Here is a 16,365-nt window from a genome sequence, read left to right as displayed (position 1 = left end):
GGTAATAAAGGCCAGCATAGAACCAATTATTTTGTCTGATCATGGTGGTGTTTGGATTGAATTTAAATTTGCAGATAAAGATTCTAGTAGACCTGTATGGAGATTTAATAATACATTGCTTGCAGATTCAAAATTTCTTGAAGAATTTCAATTAAAAATGAACAAATATTTTCAAATGAATGCTTCAGAGGAAATCTCATTGGAGACCTTATGGGATGCTTTTAAAGCTACCATGAGGGGAAAAATAATCTCATATTCGGTTCATATTAGGAAACAACTTATAAAGGATTTTTCTGATCTTGAACAAAACATTAAAGAATTAGAATCACAACTGGCTTTAAAATGGGAACAATCAATTTTACAGGCTCTTTTAAAAGCTAAATATAAATACAATGAGATTTCCTCTCAATTGGCTAGAAAAGAATTGTTTTCTTAGCAAGCTTTATATTATGGAAACTCGAATAAGGTGGGAAGAATTTTAGCTAATTATCTCAAAGCTAAAAAAAGAAAAGTAAAAATTGTTGCGATTATAGATGAAAAAGGTGAGACTCACCCTCAAATTGCAATTTTTTTAAAAACAGTTTTTGGAGTTTTATAAAGCTTTGTATTCTTCTGAGTCTTATTCAAATAATGAAAATGAAGGTTTAGAATTTTTGAATTTAATTAAGGGACCAAAAATTCCTGATCATATAAGAGAAAGTCTTGAGGCACCTATATCAATGAAAGAATTACAAACAGCGTTGAAGTCCCTTCGAGTTGGATCCGCTTCAGGTGGTGATGGTTTTACTGTAGAGTTTTACAAGTCATTCCAAATTACCCTATTACCTCATCTTTTATATTTATATCAGGCTCAACTAATTAAAGGTTGTATATCAGGTACTATGGCAGAATCGTTAACTGCGGTGGTAAAAGTTCCAACGCTCATAAGAATTCTATGAGAATTGGAGCTTTTACCGCTGCATCTGGCGATAAAAAACCCCTAATACAACTTGATAAAAGGGAGCCTAATTTGATTCTGAAACCAATCTGTAACCAGTGTAAATATATAAGCTGTGGAGTCATGTGATAAAAACAGGAAGTGCTAGTAGAGAGTCAAGCCACAGAATTCTGAACTAGCTGTATAACTAACGTGACCATTTATTTTTTTCATCAAAACGGGACATCTATTAATATTCAGCCCCACCCCCAATCCTGCCCTAGCCCTGCCCCCAATCCAACCCTAACCCTGACCTAGCCCTGCCCCCAATTTCTTCTATTCATTTTTCATGTACATACAATATCTTATTATTTCATAATTGTAACCATAAAATTAAAAAAAAAACACAAAGCACCCTATACGCAGAGAAAATGTTAATTATTTATATTTGGGGGGTTTCAAAGATGTCACCTCAGTAACTACAGAAAAATAGACAAATATAGTGCAAAATATAGAAAGCAGGTATCAGTTCTCAAAACTGACACATTTTGATCACTAAATTGAAAATAAAATCATTTTTCCTACATTTGCTGTCTGGTGATTTCATAAGTCTCTGGTTGTGTTTCCTTCTGACTGTGCATCCTTTCTTTCATTTCTTTCTGCACTCAGGCCCAACAATTGTCCCTTTCTATTCCCTCCCTCCTTCCTTCCTATATCCATAGGGCCCCCAGTGCCTCCTTCCTATGTCCTTAGTGCCCCTTTCTATGTTCATAGTGCCCCCAGTGCCTCCTTCCTATGTCCTTAGTGCCCCAGTCCTCCTTCCTATGTCCATAGGGCCCCCAGTGCCTCATTCCTATGTCCTTAGTGCCCCTTCCTATGTCCTTAGTGCCCCCAGTGCCTCCTTCCTATGTCCTTAGTGCCCCCAGATCCAGTGTCAGTTCTTCATTGTACCTTTGTTCCAGGTCTCCCTCCTCTGTTATGATCTTGCCTCTCTATGCTCTTCTTCAGGGGCTCTCCCCCTCTGTCTGCACCTCCCAAATTCCTGCTTCTGCCTCCTGTCTTTCCCCTTTGGTCCAGGCCTTTATCTCTCTAGTCTTTCTTCTACTTACAATCCCCCTCTTCTCTGCCTCTTTCTCTCCTTCCTTCATCCCTCCTTCCTATGTCCCCCTCACTGCCTTCCAGCCTTTGTCCCACCCCATCCCAAAAAGCCTGCCGGCCTCCCTCCCCCAAAGCCAGCATGCCTGCCTGCCTCCCCCAAAGCCAGACTGCCTGCCAATCGCTGCCTGGCTGGCCCGGAACGTCCTCTCTGACGTCAGAATTGACGTCGGGAAGAAGGCTTCTGGGCACGATTAGCGGCAAGGAGGTAAACAGAGGAGCAGCGGTGGTGGACCGGGGGGGGGGGAGTTTAAATCGGGCCTGGAGGTAGGCTTTTTTTTTTTTTTTTGGTGCAGCAGGGAGGGACAGAAAGCGATCGCCTGTCCCGTTGTCCCCGCGGACAGCTTCAGGATGCTGTCCCTGAAAATGGGACATTTTGGCATCCCGAAGCTGTGTGTGTGGACAATGGGACAGGGGGGTCTCAAAACGGGACCGTCCCGTTCAAAACAGGACATATGGTCACCTTATGTATAACTCTAATAATGGGCTGTGGAAGATCCAAAAATAAAGAAATATAGCAATCCAGCTTTGTCAAAATTAAACTCTGCAAAAATGTCCTAAAATATTCAAATGGAGGCATTTAATTTAAATTGTTTCAAACAAGCTTTTAAAAATGCTGCATGAAGGACAGTGATAATATACAAGATCTTTTAAGGCTCCTTAAAGCTAGTAAAGAAAAAGATTATTTAATAAGTGCAATATAAAGGGATTACTTTAAATTTCTAAATCTTCTACTTCCTGCTTCCCTGCTACAAGATGTATTCTCTCATTTCCCATGAGCTGTGCTATTCTTTCCTCTACAAGGTTACTTCTCTCTCCCCTGCCAACATCATCCCTTCTCCCAAGGCCTGAGTTATCTCCTCCTTACTTGTCATGGGCATTTTCACTTTGAAAATCAAACCAATATTCAGCTGAATAGGAGCATGTTTTATCATATTTTCAGTGTGTGATAAAAATGATAACCCTACACAAATTATTTAAGTGGAGAAAAAGACTTCAGAAGCCAGTGCTCAAATACCCCTCTATGCCTTCTGAGACAATGCCACAGGTAAGAGCTATTACAGTCTTTGGTCAGGAAAAAATACCTCTAGTGTTCTTATGAATTTTATAGTCAAGCATTAAAAAAACAAGTTGTTTTCACACCTGCAGAAATAAGCTGCAAACAGGGTCCTTGAGAGTACTGCTGAATAATTTACTGGCCCTTTAGAAAACAATGGACTTTCACTTATCTTGTCCAGGTGGTAACAAGGAAAGCAAAACTGTGTCACACATCTCTTTATGCATAACTATGTTTCGCTATCTGCTGCTTCAGGGCAGGTGAGTACCAGACATTTCCACAGATATCACATAATTGGAAAAAGTCAGCCCCTCTCCGATAGTCTCAAAATGGCCATGGTTTCTACAAAAGATGCCGAGACTTAAACCTATAAACCTGTGCTCTGTTTTTCTTCCTCTTTCATCTCTTTCCATCTGCTATACGCTATCTCCAGCTATCATGCCAAGTGCTCTTTCTTCCTCACCTGCCATGGGCTGTCTCCTTTTTTCTCAGGCTTGCCGCCAATGATTCGAATGTCAAATGGCACTTGTTGTTTCTTCACCATACCGCATGGAAACTCCACTACAAAAAAAAAAAAAGAAACAGATTGGGCATGGAGATTAACATGGTGTCTTTGGATAATAATTCATTTTTTGTGACTTATTAGATACACTGATTCTAAAAATTTATCTTAAATCATCCAGTGGAAAATTAAGTTCTTGTCTGTATAATCTTCTTTCTGTTAATACACACAGTAGTCTGCACTGTAGGTGAATATCCTCTAGTTATGAACTGTTGCAGAAGGATGTCAATCACATCTTTCAGCAACTCCTCCTTCACCAGTGGAGTATAGTGCCCTGTTTAGTTTGTATCAAAGCAATCGATATCCACTATAACAAAAGAAAGCAGAAGGAGGGGCACAGGGAACTTCTCCAGAACAATAGTACATTTCTGTTCTGCTCTGTAACTCATGAAAAAGAACAATAGTTAGCAAGAACTAATAACATAGGTGTACCAACAAACCACTCTGCTGTATGCATCAAAAAGCATATGGAGTTTAGGCACTCAATAAACGCATGGATTTATTAGTCATGTATGATTACATGTACTTCCAACTGACAGGAGAAAAACTTTAGTTCTGGACTTTAGGTATATCAAAGGCAGAAAGCAGATGCACTGAAACTGACAGGGCAGGCCTTACAGATACCTATGTGTATTAAGAGAACAAAGATTATCTAGGTAAGAACTTAATATTCCATTCTGTTACATAAACATAGAAGTCTCTACTGTAGGTGATATACCAAAGCAATGGCAGATGCCTAGGGTGGGACCAATGATCCTGCCCACAAAACTGGGGACCCAAAAGCAGCATCCTCCAAAGCAGCTACACCCTCGCTGTAGAATCTTGTAAAGGTTTGGAGAGTAGACCAAGTAGCTGCTCTACAGATCTAGTCAAATGAGCTTTGAGAGAAATAGGCAGCTACAGGGCCGCCATCAGAAATTTATGGGCCCCTTACTAAGCAATCCTGTTGGGCCCCCCACGCACCCCTTCCCCCCCCCCCCTTCTTCCATGGGCCGAATACACACATACTTTTCTCTGTCGCCGCACTCTTTGACCAAAAGATTTGTAAGCCTGCAACCACGTCAAGGTAGACTCTTTCAGCAGGGCCCTAACCTAACCTAAACTAAACTAATCTATACCTATCTATTCTAAACTAACATATGTCTAATACTGAACTAATAAACTAACAAACATCTGCATAATAAATAACTAATAAATAATAGTGCTAGTAGCTATAATTCACTTTTGAATGTAAAATCTCAGTTAAGGATTTCTTTTGACCTTTATAGTAGATCACAATTGCACAATATTTTTTGTAACAAGTATTAAATGTGTTTTTATAAATACTGTAAGCTTAATAAATATATCAGAAAAAACTACACATCTGAGTGCATATCTAAACATATACATCTGTATGATCCCATCCTCCTCAGCTTGCCTATAGCTGCATCATGCATGTTAAAAATGTATGATATATTGATATGTGCACCTTCCTTCCTTCCCATCCATCCTCCTCAGCCTGTTCTTACACATCCACAGCTGCATGTTAATGATGATGTATATGTTATGATGATAAATAAGTGCATATGAGCACATCATTAACATGCAGCTATGGATGAATATATAATGATGTTATGAGTGTGCACCTCTTCCTTCCCATCCTCAGCATGTCACATACAGCATGTTACATTACACAGACTTTGTGTAATGTAACATGCTGTATGTGACATGCTAAGGAGGATGGGAAGGAAGCGGTGCACACTCATAACATCATTATATATTCATGAATCAATCTGATAATCATCACCACCAGGCTGTGTGTGTTATGGGATGGAGGAAGAAAGGTGCATGTTTAAGTTGCACGGGGACAGAAATCCTACCAGTCCCCACCAAAGTCCCACCCGTCCCCGTGAGGACTCCCTCCATCCCCACCCGTACCAGTGAGGAATCCCCTCAGTCCCCGCCCGTCCCCGCGAGGATTCCCCTCCGTCCCCGCCCGTCCCTATAAACTACAGAAATAGTTATTTCATTTAATTATGCTACTGAATTAAAGGCTCTGGTAGAAACCCATTTAAAAATAAGCAAAAAGACTTTATTAATTTGGAAATATTAATTGGGAAGAATACATACTTTGTAAACGGGTTTCTACCAGAGCCTCTAATGTTTATAAATTTTTATCAACACAACTAATATACTACTTTATCCTGAAGCAAAGAAAAAAAAAAGAATTTTTTTTCCTACCTTTGTTGCCTGGTTTCTGCTTTCCTCATGTTCTCATTTAATTCCTTCCATCCACTGTCTCTCTTCTTTCTGTGTCTTCCATTTGCTCTGTTACTGTGCCTCTCCCTTTCTCCCCCCTTCCAAATTGGTCTGGCACCCATCTTCTTCCCTCCCCTCCCCCCATAGTCTGGCATCTCTGTCTTCTTCCCTGCCAGTGTCTTCTCCCCACTCTCTCTTCCCCATTTCCTTTCAGCGTCTTTCTCCCCCCCATGTCCTGTCAGCATCCTTCTCCCCCCTCTGTCTTCCCCATTTGCTTTGTGTCCTTCTCCCCCCTGTCTTCCCCATGTCCTTTCAGCGTCCTTCTCCCCCTCTGTCTTCCCCATGTCCTTTCAGTGTTCTTCTCCCCCCTCTGTCTTCCCCATGTGCTTTCAGCGTCCTTCTCCCCCCTCTGTCTTCCCCATGTGCTTTCAGTGTCCTTCTCCCCACCCCCGTCTTCCCCATGTCCTTTCAGGGTCCTTCTCCCCCCTCCCGTCTTCCCCATGTCCTTTCAGCGTCCTTCTCCACCCCTTTGTCTTCCCCAATGCTTTCAGCGGCCTTCTCCCCCCTCAGTTTTACCCATTTCCCTTAAGCGTCTTTTCTTCTCCACTCCACCTTTCCTCCCTTTCTCCCTCCATGCCCCTTACCTTTATGGCGCTTCCCCACCCGACCGACAACAGAACAGGCCCGGTCGGACAAACCTCCCTGCCCTGTAGCCGCGAATCTAAATTACCTTCTTACAGCAGCTGGAGTATTGAAGCTGCTGTAAGAAGGTAATTTAGATTCGCTGCTACAAGGCAGGGAGGTTTGTCGGCCGGGCTTGTTGTCGGTCGGTCGGGGGAAGCGCCACAAGGCTAAGGGGACCTGACCGGCTGTGCATACTCCCCCCCGGGCCCCATGGCTGCACCTGGGGCGGACCGCCCCCCCCTTCGGAACACGACTGCCTTTTCCCTACCTGCCCTGCCGCAAGCAGCCGACCGGAAGTCTTCCCGATGTCAGCGCTGACGTCGGAGGAAGGGAGGGCTTTGCATAAGCCCTCCCTCCGACGTCAGAGCTGACATCGGGAAGACTTTTGTTCGGCTGTGTGCTGCGGCAGGGCAGGTAAGGAGAAGGAGAGGAGACTATGCTTGCGACCCTGGGGGAGCCCGGGCCCCCTGTCAGCTCCGGGCCCCTGAATGCAGGACTGGTAGTACTGCCCTGATAGCGTCCCTGGGCAGCTATATGCCACAAGCAACGTACGTCTATTAAACTGTCATATGAATCCAGCTGGCAATAGATATCTTGAAAATGCATCTGCTTGAGTGACTGGTTAGAACAAACAGAAGGTTGTAAAGATGAAAGTCATTTGTCTGTTCTAAATAGTGGAGTAAAACTCTTTGTACGTCCAGTCTCTGCAATGTCTTACCTTGCTTGGCCAAGCCATAGCCTGAAAGGTGGGTAGATGGACCTCTTGGTTGATGTGGAAAGCTGAAACATCCTTCAGTAGAAAGGAAGGTACCATGTGGAGGACAATTCCTGCCTCTGTGATCTTGAGGTATGGTTCTCCTCATGAGAGTGCCTGCAATTCTGAGACCCTTCTCGTTGAGACTATTGCCACAAGAAATACTGCCTTCCCTGTGAGATCCAGCAGACACCCCTCTTGACGGGGCTTGTATGTGGGCTTTCAAAGTCCTTTCAGTATGATGTTAAGATTCTACATCGAAAGGGCTGGCATAATAGAGGCTGTAATCTGAGTGCCCCCTTCAAAAATCTGGTCACATCTGGATAAGACACCAGCAAGACCATTCCCACTCGAGCTCAGAAGCATGAGATGCCTGCAGAAAGTCAAGAATTACCAGAATTGGAGTTTGAAAGGATCCACCAGAGCTGACAAACATTCCAGCCCTTAGCAGAGGCTGCAACAGTCAAAGACTTTTTAGCTCGGAAGAGAGTAGAAGTGACTACCTTTGAATATCTTGTGTACTAAGGCTGAGTGTTCAATAGTCATGCTGTAAGACCAAAGCGATCTAGACTCTCCATGTGGATTAGATCCTGACTGAGTAGCTCTATATGCACTGGTAGCTTGATGCATCTGTACCATTGAAGACTTATTAGATCCAGATACCATGGCCAGCGAGGTCAATCTGGGGCTACTAGGATCATAAGTCCCGGGAGAGTTGTGATTCTGCAAATGACCCTGCCCACCATGGGTCAGATGAAAACATAAAGCAACATGTCCAACCCTGTGCTTCCTGGTTTGTTTCTTCAGATGTAGAAGCAATCCATCTTCATGTTTTTAACTGAAGCCATCAAGTCCATTGCCAGACTTCCCCAGCATTGCACAATAAGGTCAAACGTTCTTTAGAACAGGATCTAGAGTATGCCAACAGAGAAAGTCAGCTGCACATTTTCCACTCCTGTTACACAGGTTGTGGAGAATACCTGAAGATGAACCTCCACCTACCTGAACAACATCTGTGCCTCCAGATGTAATGGAGTACTTGTGGTGCTCCCTTGTCTGTTCATATACCCTACCATGGTGGTATTGTCCGAGAACACTCTGATCTTACCTTACAGATCTTTTTGCAGCACCTTTAATGCAAGCTGAATGGCCTGCAGTTCTAGACGATTCATGGACCATATTCTCTGATGGAAAGACCATCAGTCCTGCAGCAGACACCTGCCACAATGAGCCCCCCCAGCCTGCCAGGCTGGCATCAGTTGTTAGTATCACCCATGAGGGGATTCAGAAAGGAACACACCTCAACAAGGAGTCTACCTGGAGCCACCAGCGCAAGCAGTTCCTTGCTTCCACTGTCCAGGGAAGCTGCACTTGGAGGGAACAACACTGCAGGGACCAATGGGAGAGAAGAGAATCCTATAGGAAATTCATGTGTGCCCTTGCCCAAGGAACCACATCCAGGGTGGTGGCTGCCATCGAGGTCAGGATCTGGAGGTAGTGCCAGGCAGTGGGATCTTCCATCGCTAGGAGATTTGAAATCTGCTTCTTGAGCTTCTATTTGCATGGGACCCTGCAAGAGAAGATTTGGATGACAAGGAAGCCTGACAACCTTGTCCTTCTGCAGATGTACTAAGTTTGTATATCATGTCCACCTCAGCCAATCTGGGGCTACCAGGATCACTCAACCTGGGTGCGTTCTGACCCATTGAAGCACTCTACTTTTCATTGGTCATGGGAAAAACATATACAGGAGCTCCTCCGCAGGCCAAATACATGACCTTACATTTCTTAGCATTAAATCTTAGTTGCCAAGTTTCAGACCATTCTTCAAGCTTCACTAGGTCCTTCCTTATGTTATCCACACCATCAGGGGTGTCTACTCTATTGCAGATTTTGGTATCATCTACAAAGAGGCAAATCTTACCTGACAGCAATATCGCTTACAAAATGGTTAAATAGAACAGGTCCAAGAACTGAACCTTGAGGCACACCAATGGTAACATCCCTTTCCTCAGAGAGATCTCCATTGATCATTGCCCTATGTTGTCTTCCACTCAAAATAGATCAGGGTCTACCATACCTCTATCGCTTATCTTCTGCGGTCCTGCTCCCAGCACTTAAGCTGTGAACACAGAACAGAAATATTTGTTAAACAATTTAGCCTTATCTTTATCAGCTTCTATATATTTCTCCCCTTCACCTCTGAGTTTCTGTGACGGGGCCAGGGGTAAGCCTAGCGCTGGCAACCCAGCTCCCGCCCCAGGCGCAAGTATTAGCGCTCTTTGGAGGACCACTCTGAAATAAGCACAGCAGAGGGGAAAAAAAACCTTTCCACCAATAATTTCCAGTTCCAAGTTTTATAATCCAGTTCAGTTTGCACTGGTTCTAATACAGCCACACCGACTGATGGTGCTTGGAGGAGATTTATCACAAACAAAAGTTCTCCTTACAGCCACTTTTTGTATCAATCAGAAAAAAGAAAAAAAACCAAAACAAGTCCCTTTTAATCCAGGTTTCTTTCTCACAGTTCGACTGTCATGCTTTGCACAGTTCTGGGCACTTCTTCCTATAACTAATATATAGGCAGTCCCTGTTTTATGGACATCTGACATATGCTGGACTCGTAATTACAAATGGGAGTCCTGTTCTACCTTCGGTGTCTCATCGCACTTCTCTTCCTCCCTCCTAAGTCCCAATGCGTCCCTTTCTCCCTCCATTCTGTGCCTCAAGTAGGTGCCTCCCTCCAGCGGGTGTTTACCTTCCTGCCAGCTACTTCCTCCTTCCTGCCGCAGTCATTTCTTTGCATAAAACAGTGAGTGGTGGCTCCTATGCATGTCCCGCAGCTGAGCCGGAAACCTTCCCTCTGCCGTTGAGAAAGCTCCTCCATCAGATAAGGCTATGCAGAGAAACGAATGTGGCAGGAAGGAGGAGGGAACCGGCCAGAAGGTAAACACCCGATAGAGGAAGGCATGTACTCGAGGTACAGAATGGAGGAAGGGAGAGAAAGGGGCACATTGGGACTCAGGAGGGAGGAAGATGGGCGTGTTGGGACTCGGGAGGGAGCACAAACTTTGGACAAATGATGGAAAGAAGGAGGGAGGGGGCATTAACTTGGGGCACAGAATGAAGGGAAGGAGGGAGGGGAGCATGAGCCATAGCGTGGAAGAATGGAGGGAGTGAGGGGAAGAGATACTGAGGTGAGGGAGGGAATAGGATGGGAGAATTGGGTGCCAGAGAGGTAAAAAGAGATGGTGCACATTCGGAGATGAAGAAAGAGGAGAATTGTTGAACATAGGGAGGGAGAGAGGATTATTGGACATGATGGTGGGAGAGGAGTGGGGAAGAGAGAGATGAGAGGGAACAATGGGATGGACAGAAAGGGATGCAAGAGGGGCCTCAAGGAAGTGGAGAAAGTAGGAAGAATACTAGGAACCGTATTACAATAAATTCAACTTAAGAACGGTTTAAAAAAACGGAATCTGTTCTTAACCCAGGGACTGCCTATACCTACAAAATTTCTTGTCCCTTGTTTTACCATGTTGGCTATTTTTTCTTCTATTTGTATCTTTGCTTTCCTGACCAATTGACAGCTTCTCTTAATTTTTCCAGGTATTTTAGCCTGTTTTCCTCTTTCTGTGATCTTTTGTAGTTTATGAAAGCTAACCTCTTTTTGCTAACCTTTTTAGCTACTACTTTTGAGAACCAAAGCGGCCTTCTTTTCCTCTTACTTTTCCTTACGTTCTTTACAAAATGGTTTGTTGCTTTTACAATAGATCCCTTCAGTTTTGTCTATTGCTTTCCTACTTTTTCCAGACGTTCCCATCCAAACAACAATTCCTTGATGTAATCCCCCATCTGAACAGTTAGTTTTTTTGGTTTTTTTTTTTTTTAATCTTTATTCATTTTTACATCTTACATCAAGTGTATCAATAAATTAACAATTGAAATTAGATACCTCACTTGAATTTCTATCATATTTAACAATAATATATAAAATTTAACCCCTTCCCTCCCAACCCTACCATAACATATGTATTATTCTTTATTCATTCTTAAAACATATATAATAAGTGAAACACAAAGTAAATTATTCATTATACAATATAGACATCGCCTAAAATTCTCAAGAATTCATACTTATTAATACCCTTCCCCCACCTACCAAAATTTTCCAACCATTTTAACTATTTTAGTTAGTTTTTTAAAAAGTCTAGAACTTTTACTTTTGAATGAGCCTTCTCTACACCTGTCTTAATATTAAACCACACCATGCAATGATCACTGGATGCCACTGTAACATCAGAAACACTTTCCCCATTTGTAAGCACCAAGTCCAGTAGGGCCCCATCCTGTGCGGGTTCCATTACCAACTGTTGGAACAGTTCTCCTTGTAGAGAATCCAGGATCTCCCTACTTCTAGAAGACTCAGCAATAGGAATACCCCAATCAACATTTGGCATATTAAAATTATCTATTAGTAATTCTTCCCTTTTCACATCTATATTCTGAATGTCTACTACTAAATCTCTGTCCACTTCTATCTGTGAAGGAGGCCTACCGTATATATCGCAGCATTGTAAATACATTTTCCATTTCTTCTTTCCAGATTGACCCATAATGCTTCTTCCTTATCCTTCAAATCCTGCAATTGTGTGGCTTTAATATGATGTTTAACATATAATACCACTCCACCTCCTTTTCTTCCTACCCTGTCTTTCCTGAACAGATTATAGCCCTGTATAACTATATCCTAGTCGTGGTTCTCTGTGATAGCCACTAAATCCAACTCAACCTCTTCCATCACAGCTTCTAGATCCAAAATCTTGTTTCCCATACTTCGAGCATTGGTATACCGTATTTTCACGCAAATAACACGCACCCGTATAAAACGCGCACACGTGTATAGCGCGCAGAAATCACGATGATAAGCACAAAAACTTTGGTATAACGCGCTCACGATTATACCGCGCATGCTGCCCGACTCTCCGTTCACCCCCCTGACTTCCGTGCACTGCCCCGCCTCTCCGTGCGCTGTCCCGCCTCTCCGTTCACCCCCCCTGACTTCCGTGCACTGCCCCGCCTCTCCGTGCGCTGTCCCGACTCTCCGTTCACCCCCCCCCCCTGACTTCCATGCACTGCCCTGACTTTCCGTGCGCTGTCCCGACTCTCCGTTCACCCCCCCTGACTTCCGTGCACTGCCCTGACTTTCCGTGCGCTGTCCCGACTCTCCGTTCACCCCCCTGACTTCCGTGCACTGCCCCGCCTCTCCGTGCGCTGTCCCGACTCTCCGTTCACCCCCCCCCGACGTCCGATTCATCCCCCCCCCGGCAGGACCATTCGCACCCCCACCCCGAAGGACCGCCGACTCCCCGACAATATCGGGCCAGGAGGGAGCCCAAACCCTCCTGGCCACGGCGACCCCCTACCCCCACCCCGCACTACATTACGGGCAGGAGGGATCCCAGGCCCTCCTGCCCTCGACGCAAACCCCCCTCCCCCCCAACGACCGCCCCCCCCAAGAACCTCCGACCGCTCCCCCAGCCGACCCGCGACCCCCCTGGCGACCCCCACGACCCCCCCACCCCCCTTCCCCGTACCTTTGGTAGTTGGCCGGACAGACGGGAGCCAAACCCGCCTGTCCGGCAGGCAGCCAACGAAGGAATGAGGCCGGATTGGCCCATCCGTCCTAAAGCTCCGCCTACTGGTGGGGCCTAAGGCGCGTGGGCCAATCAGAATAGGCCCTGGAGCCTTAGGTCCCACCTGGGGGCGCGGCCTGAGGCACATGGGCCCAACCCGACCATGTGCCTCAGGCCGCGCCCCCAGGTGGGACCTAAGGCTCCAGGGCCTATTCTGATTGGCCCACGCGCCTTAGGCCCCACCAGTAGGCGGAGCTTTAGGACGGATGGGCCAATCCGGCCTCATTCCTTCGTTGGCTGCCTGCCGGACAGGCGGGTTTGGCTCCCGTCTGTCCGGCCAACTTCCAAAGGTACGGGGAAGGGGGGTGGGGGGGTCGTGGGGGTCGGCCAGGGGGGTCGCGGGTCGGCTGGGGGGGCGGTCGGAGGTTCTTGGGGGGGGACGGTCGTTGGGGGGGAGGGGGGTTTGCGGCGAGGGCAGGAGGGCCTGGGATCCCTCCTGCCCGTAATGTAGTGCGGGGTGGGGTTAGGGGGTCGCCGTGGCCAGGAGGGTTTGGGCTCCCTTCTGGCCCGATATTGTCGGGAAGTCGGCGGTCCTTCGGGGTGGGGGGGCGAGTGGTCCTGCCGGGGGGGGGGATGTATCGGACGTCGGGGTGTCGGCCGGGCAAGAGGGCTTGGGCTCCCTCTTGCTCCGATCGTGGATGCGGGTGGGAGCGCGTGCGAGTGGTCGTTCGGGGTGGGGGTGCGAGTGGTCCTGCTGGGGGGGTGAATCGGGCGTCGGGCGGGGTGGGAACTATGTTTGAAAACTTTCGTATACCGCGCTCACGCATATAACGCGCGAGGGGTATGCGCGGTAGGTAAAAACGCGTATAACGCGCGCGTTATATGCGTGAAAATACGGTATATAGCTCCAGACATTACCCCTTTTCCTTTTGTGTAGAGGTATGTAGTGATTCACTTATCTGAGGGCTTATATTCACCTGAGGGATTTGATTACCCTGCCCGAATGATTCTAGTTTAAAGACCTACTCAGCAGGTTAGCCACTCTGCTGCTGAAGACACTCCTTCCCTTCTTTGATATATGCACACCATACCTGCTCAGCTGCCTTAGGATAATTATCCCATGGTCTAGGAAGCTGAAACACTCTCAACAACACCATCCATGCAGCCATGCATTCTACTTCAGGATGTGAGCTTCTCTGCACAGGCCTTTACCCTCAACAGTGAGGATTGATGAAAATACCATCTGTGCACCTGACTGCTTTACCTTCTCTCCCAGAGCCACAAAGTCACTTCCAATAAGTTCAGAGGGGTACCTAGCAGTATCATTAGTACCAAAATGGATGAGCAGCATTGGATAACAGTCATTAGGCTTGATAAGTCTCGGTAAGCTCTCCGTAACATCTTGGATTTTGGCACCAGGCAGACAGCTTACTTCCTGGGACATCATGTCTGGTCTGCAAATGGATGCCTCTGTACGCCTCAGAAGGGAATCTCCAACCACCACTACCTTACTCCTCCTAAAGGGCATGGATCCAGCAACTTTGGGGATTTCGAGCTTTGGTCCTTTCTCTCCCTGGCACGCTCTCATCTCTTCCACTTCCAGGGATACATACCAGTTCTTCAGTTCAATGGCAGGTAAAGTCATGGTATCAGTCATGCAGAGACATGTAATATGAATCCAGCATTCCTTCCTCAGCACAGCCTCTTCTTTCCCACTGTGGAAATCTTTGATGGCTCATGAAGCATTCCATCGATGTACCTCTCATTCTCATGGATGCTTCTCAGTCTTGCCACCTCTTCTCTCAGTTCATTTACTTCCTTCAGGAGGGATTCAAGCTGAAGACAGCTTGCATATAAAACTACTCCTTCTATGTGGGTAACATTTTCTGTCTGCATAGACACAGAAGCTGTAATCTGAGCAACAGCTTTGGCCACACGATACTTCCCAGCCATACTGTGGTTGCAGAAGTACTTGCACCTTTTCCCAAGTTTGAATTCCAGCAGGTATAATATTCTACTGGAGTTTTTCTTCCCCTTAGAAGATCCTCACTTAGCACCTCTTCAGGACAAGGAGCAGTTGAGAAGAAGTGAGGTGAAGGAAGCTATTAAAAGCTAAAAAAAATCCTTCAGATATTAAAAGAAGGACCCAACTGAAATTAATAATAAACAACAGAAGGAATGGAAAATCGAATGCAAGGCACTGATAAGGAAGGCAAAGAGACCTTGAAAAGAAGATTGTGCTGGAAGCAGAAACAAATACTGCCAGATTCTCAAAACTTCACAGTAAAAACCAATGTAGTAGCTGTTATTGTAGCGATTTCAAAAGGGCGAGTCATTCTACAAAAAACACGCATGCAAATGACGTTGGCGGAGAGAAGCGAAAGTTCACTAAATTTATATGAGATGATTTGCTGGTGATAGTGATCGGCACATGCACAGAATACACCATGAAACAGGCAGAAATGTGCTGGGAAAAGCATTGCCGTAAGCAGTGTGTCAATCATAGGCCTGCCAGAGCTACTGGATGAAGGGAAGGGAAATGCAATGTCGGCTTTTAACAAGCATGCATAAGATATGCCTTTCCCCCTCCCAAAACTGCTATAATTCATGTAAATCTTGTTATTTGTTTTTAATGTCAAATTTTATTATGACTAAATATAACAGGGGATTCAATAAAATAAATCAAAATGTATACAAGGACGTATTGAAATCAAATTTTAGTAGCTGGACATCATTCACACCACATTAACAAAGACTTTGTAACCACACACCATCAATGAGACAACCTATGAAAAAATAATATATATATAAGACAACGGAGAAAAATGAACCTCAATTGTGAGAGGCCAGGACTACACAAGTACCTGAGCCAACTCACATCATCACGGGTTCATAAAAAAACTCCGTGTACATTTAAATAATTCTCATTCATACGTTTTTTCAAAAACTATTTTTCTTTTTCAAACTTTTTATGTGTGAGCAAAGTCAACAGTATTAACAATCTATTATTCAGTGTGAACCGAAACCAAACTGACCAAAAAATTAACGAGGGCAACAGCTCAACTTCACAGGTGTAAATAGTTGTAGAGGCATGAAAATTGTAACAGCAACAAGAGAAAAAAACATTCACTCATCTGGAGAGGAGCCAGCTTTATAGTGATTTTGTTGGAAGAAGCGTGAAATCTTCTGGACAATGCAATACTCCCCTGAAGTAGCCTTTTAGGAGAAACAGAAAGACTTTTCTGTTGGGACATGAACTGAGGAATCTTTAGAACCATCTTGTTTTTTCAGATGAGTGAATGTTTTTTTCTCTTGTTGCTGTTACAATTTTCATGCCTCTACAACTATTTACACCTGTGAAGT

The 16,365-nt window shown here is 45.2% G+C and overlaps 1 protein-coding gene across 1 annotated transcript in view; it reads right to left on the bottom strand.

Annotated features, from left to right (window-relative positions):
• Window positions 1-16,365, bottom strand: part of PROC (protein C, inactivator of coagulation factors Va and VIIIa) — a 66,654-nt gene that overhangs the window by 12,507 nt on the left and 37,782 nt on the right. Inside the window, exon 7 of the mRNA XM_033959601.1 lies at window positions 3,592-3,689. Coding sequence (XP_033815492.1) covers window positions 3,592-3,689 — 98 coding nt within the window. The remainder of the gene's footprint in view (window positions 1-3,591; window positions 3,690-16,365) is intronic.

Source organism: Geotrypetes seraphini, chromosome 9 (genome assembly GCF_902459505.1).
Source record: "Geotrypetes seraphini chromosome 9, aGeoSer1.1, whole genome shotgun sequence".
NCBI classification, from domain to species: Eukaryota; Metazoa; Chordata; class Amphibia; order Gymnophiona; family Dermophiidae; genus Geotrypetes; species Geotrypetes seraphini.
The sequence above is the reverse complement of the archived record's forward strand: the minus strand, read 5'-3'. Positions and strand labels throughout refer to the sequence as shown.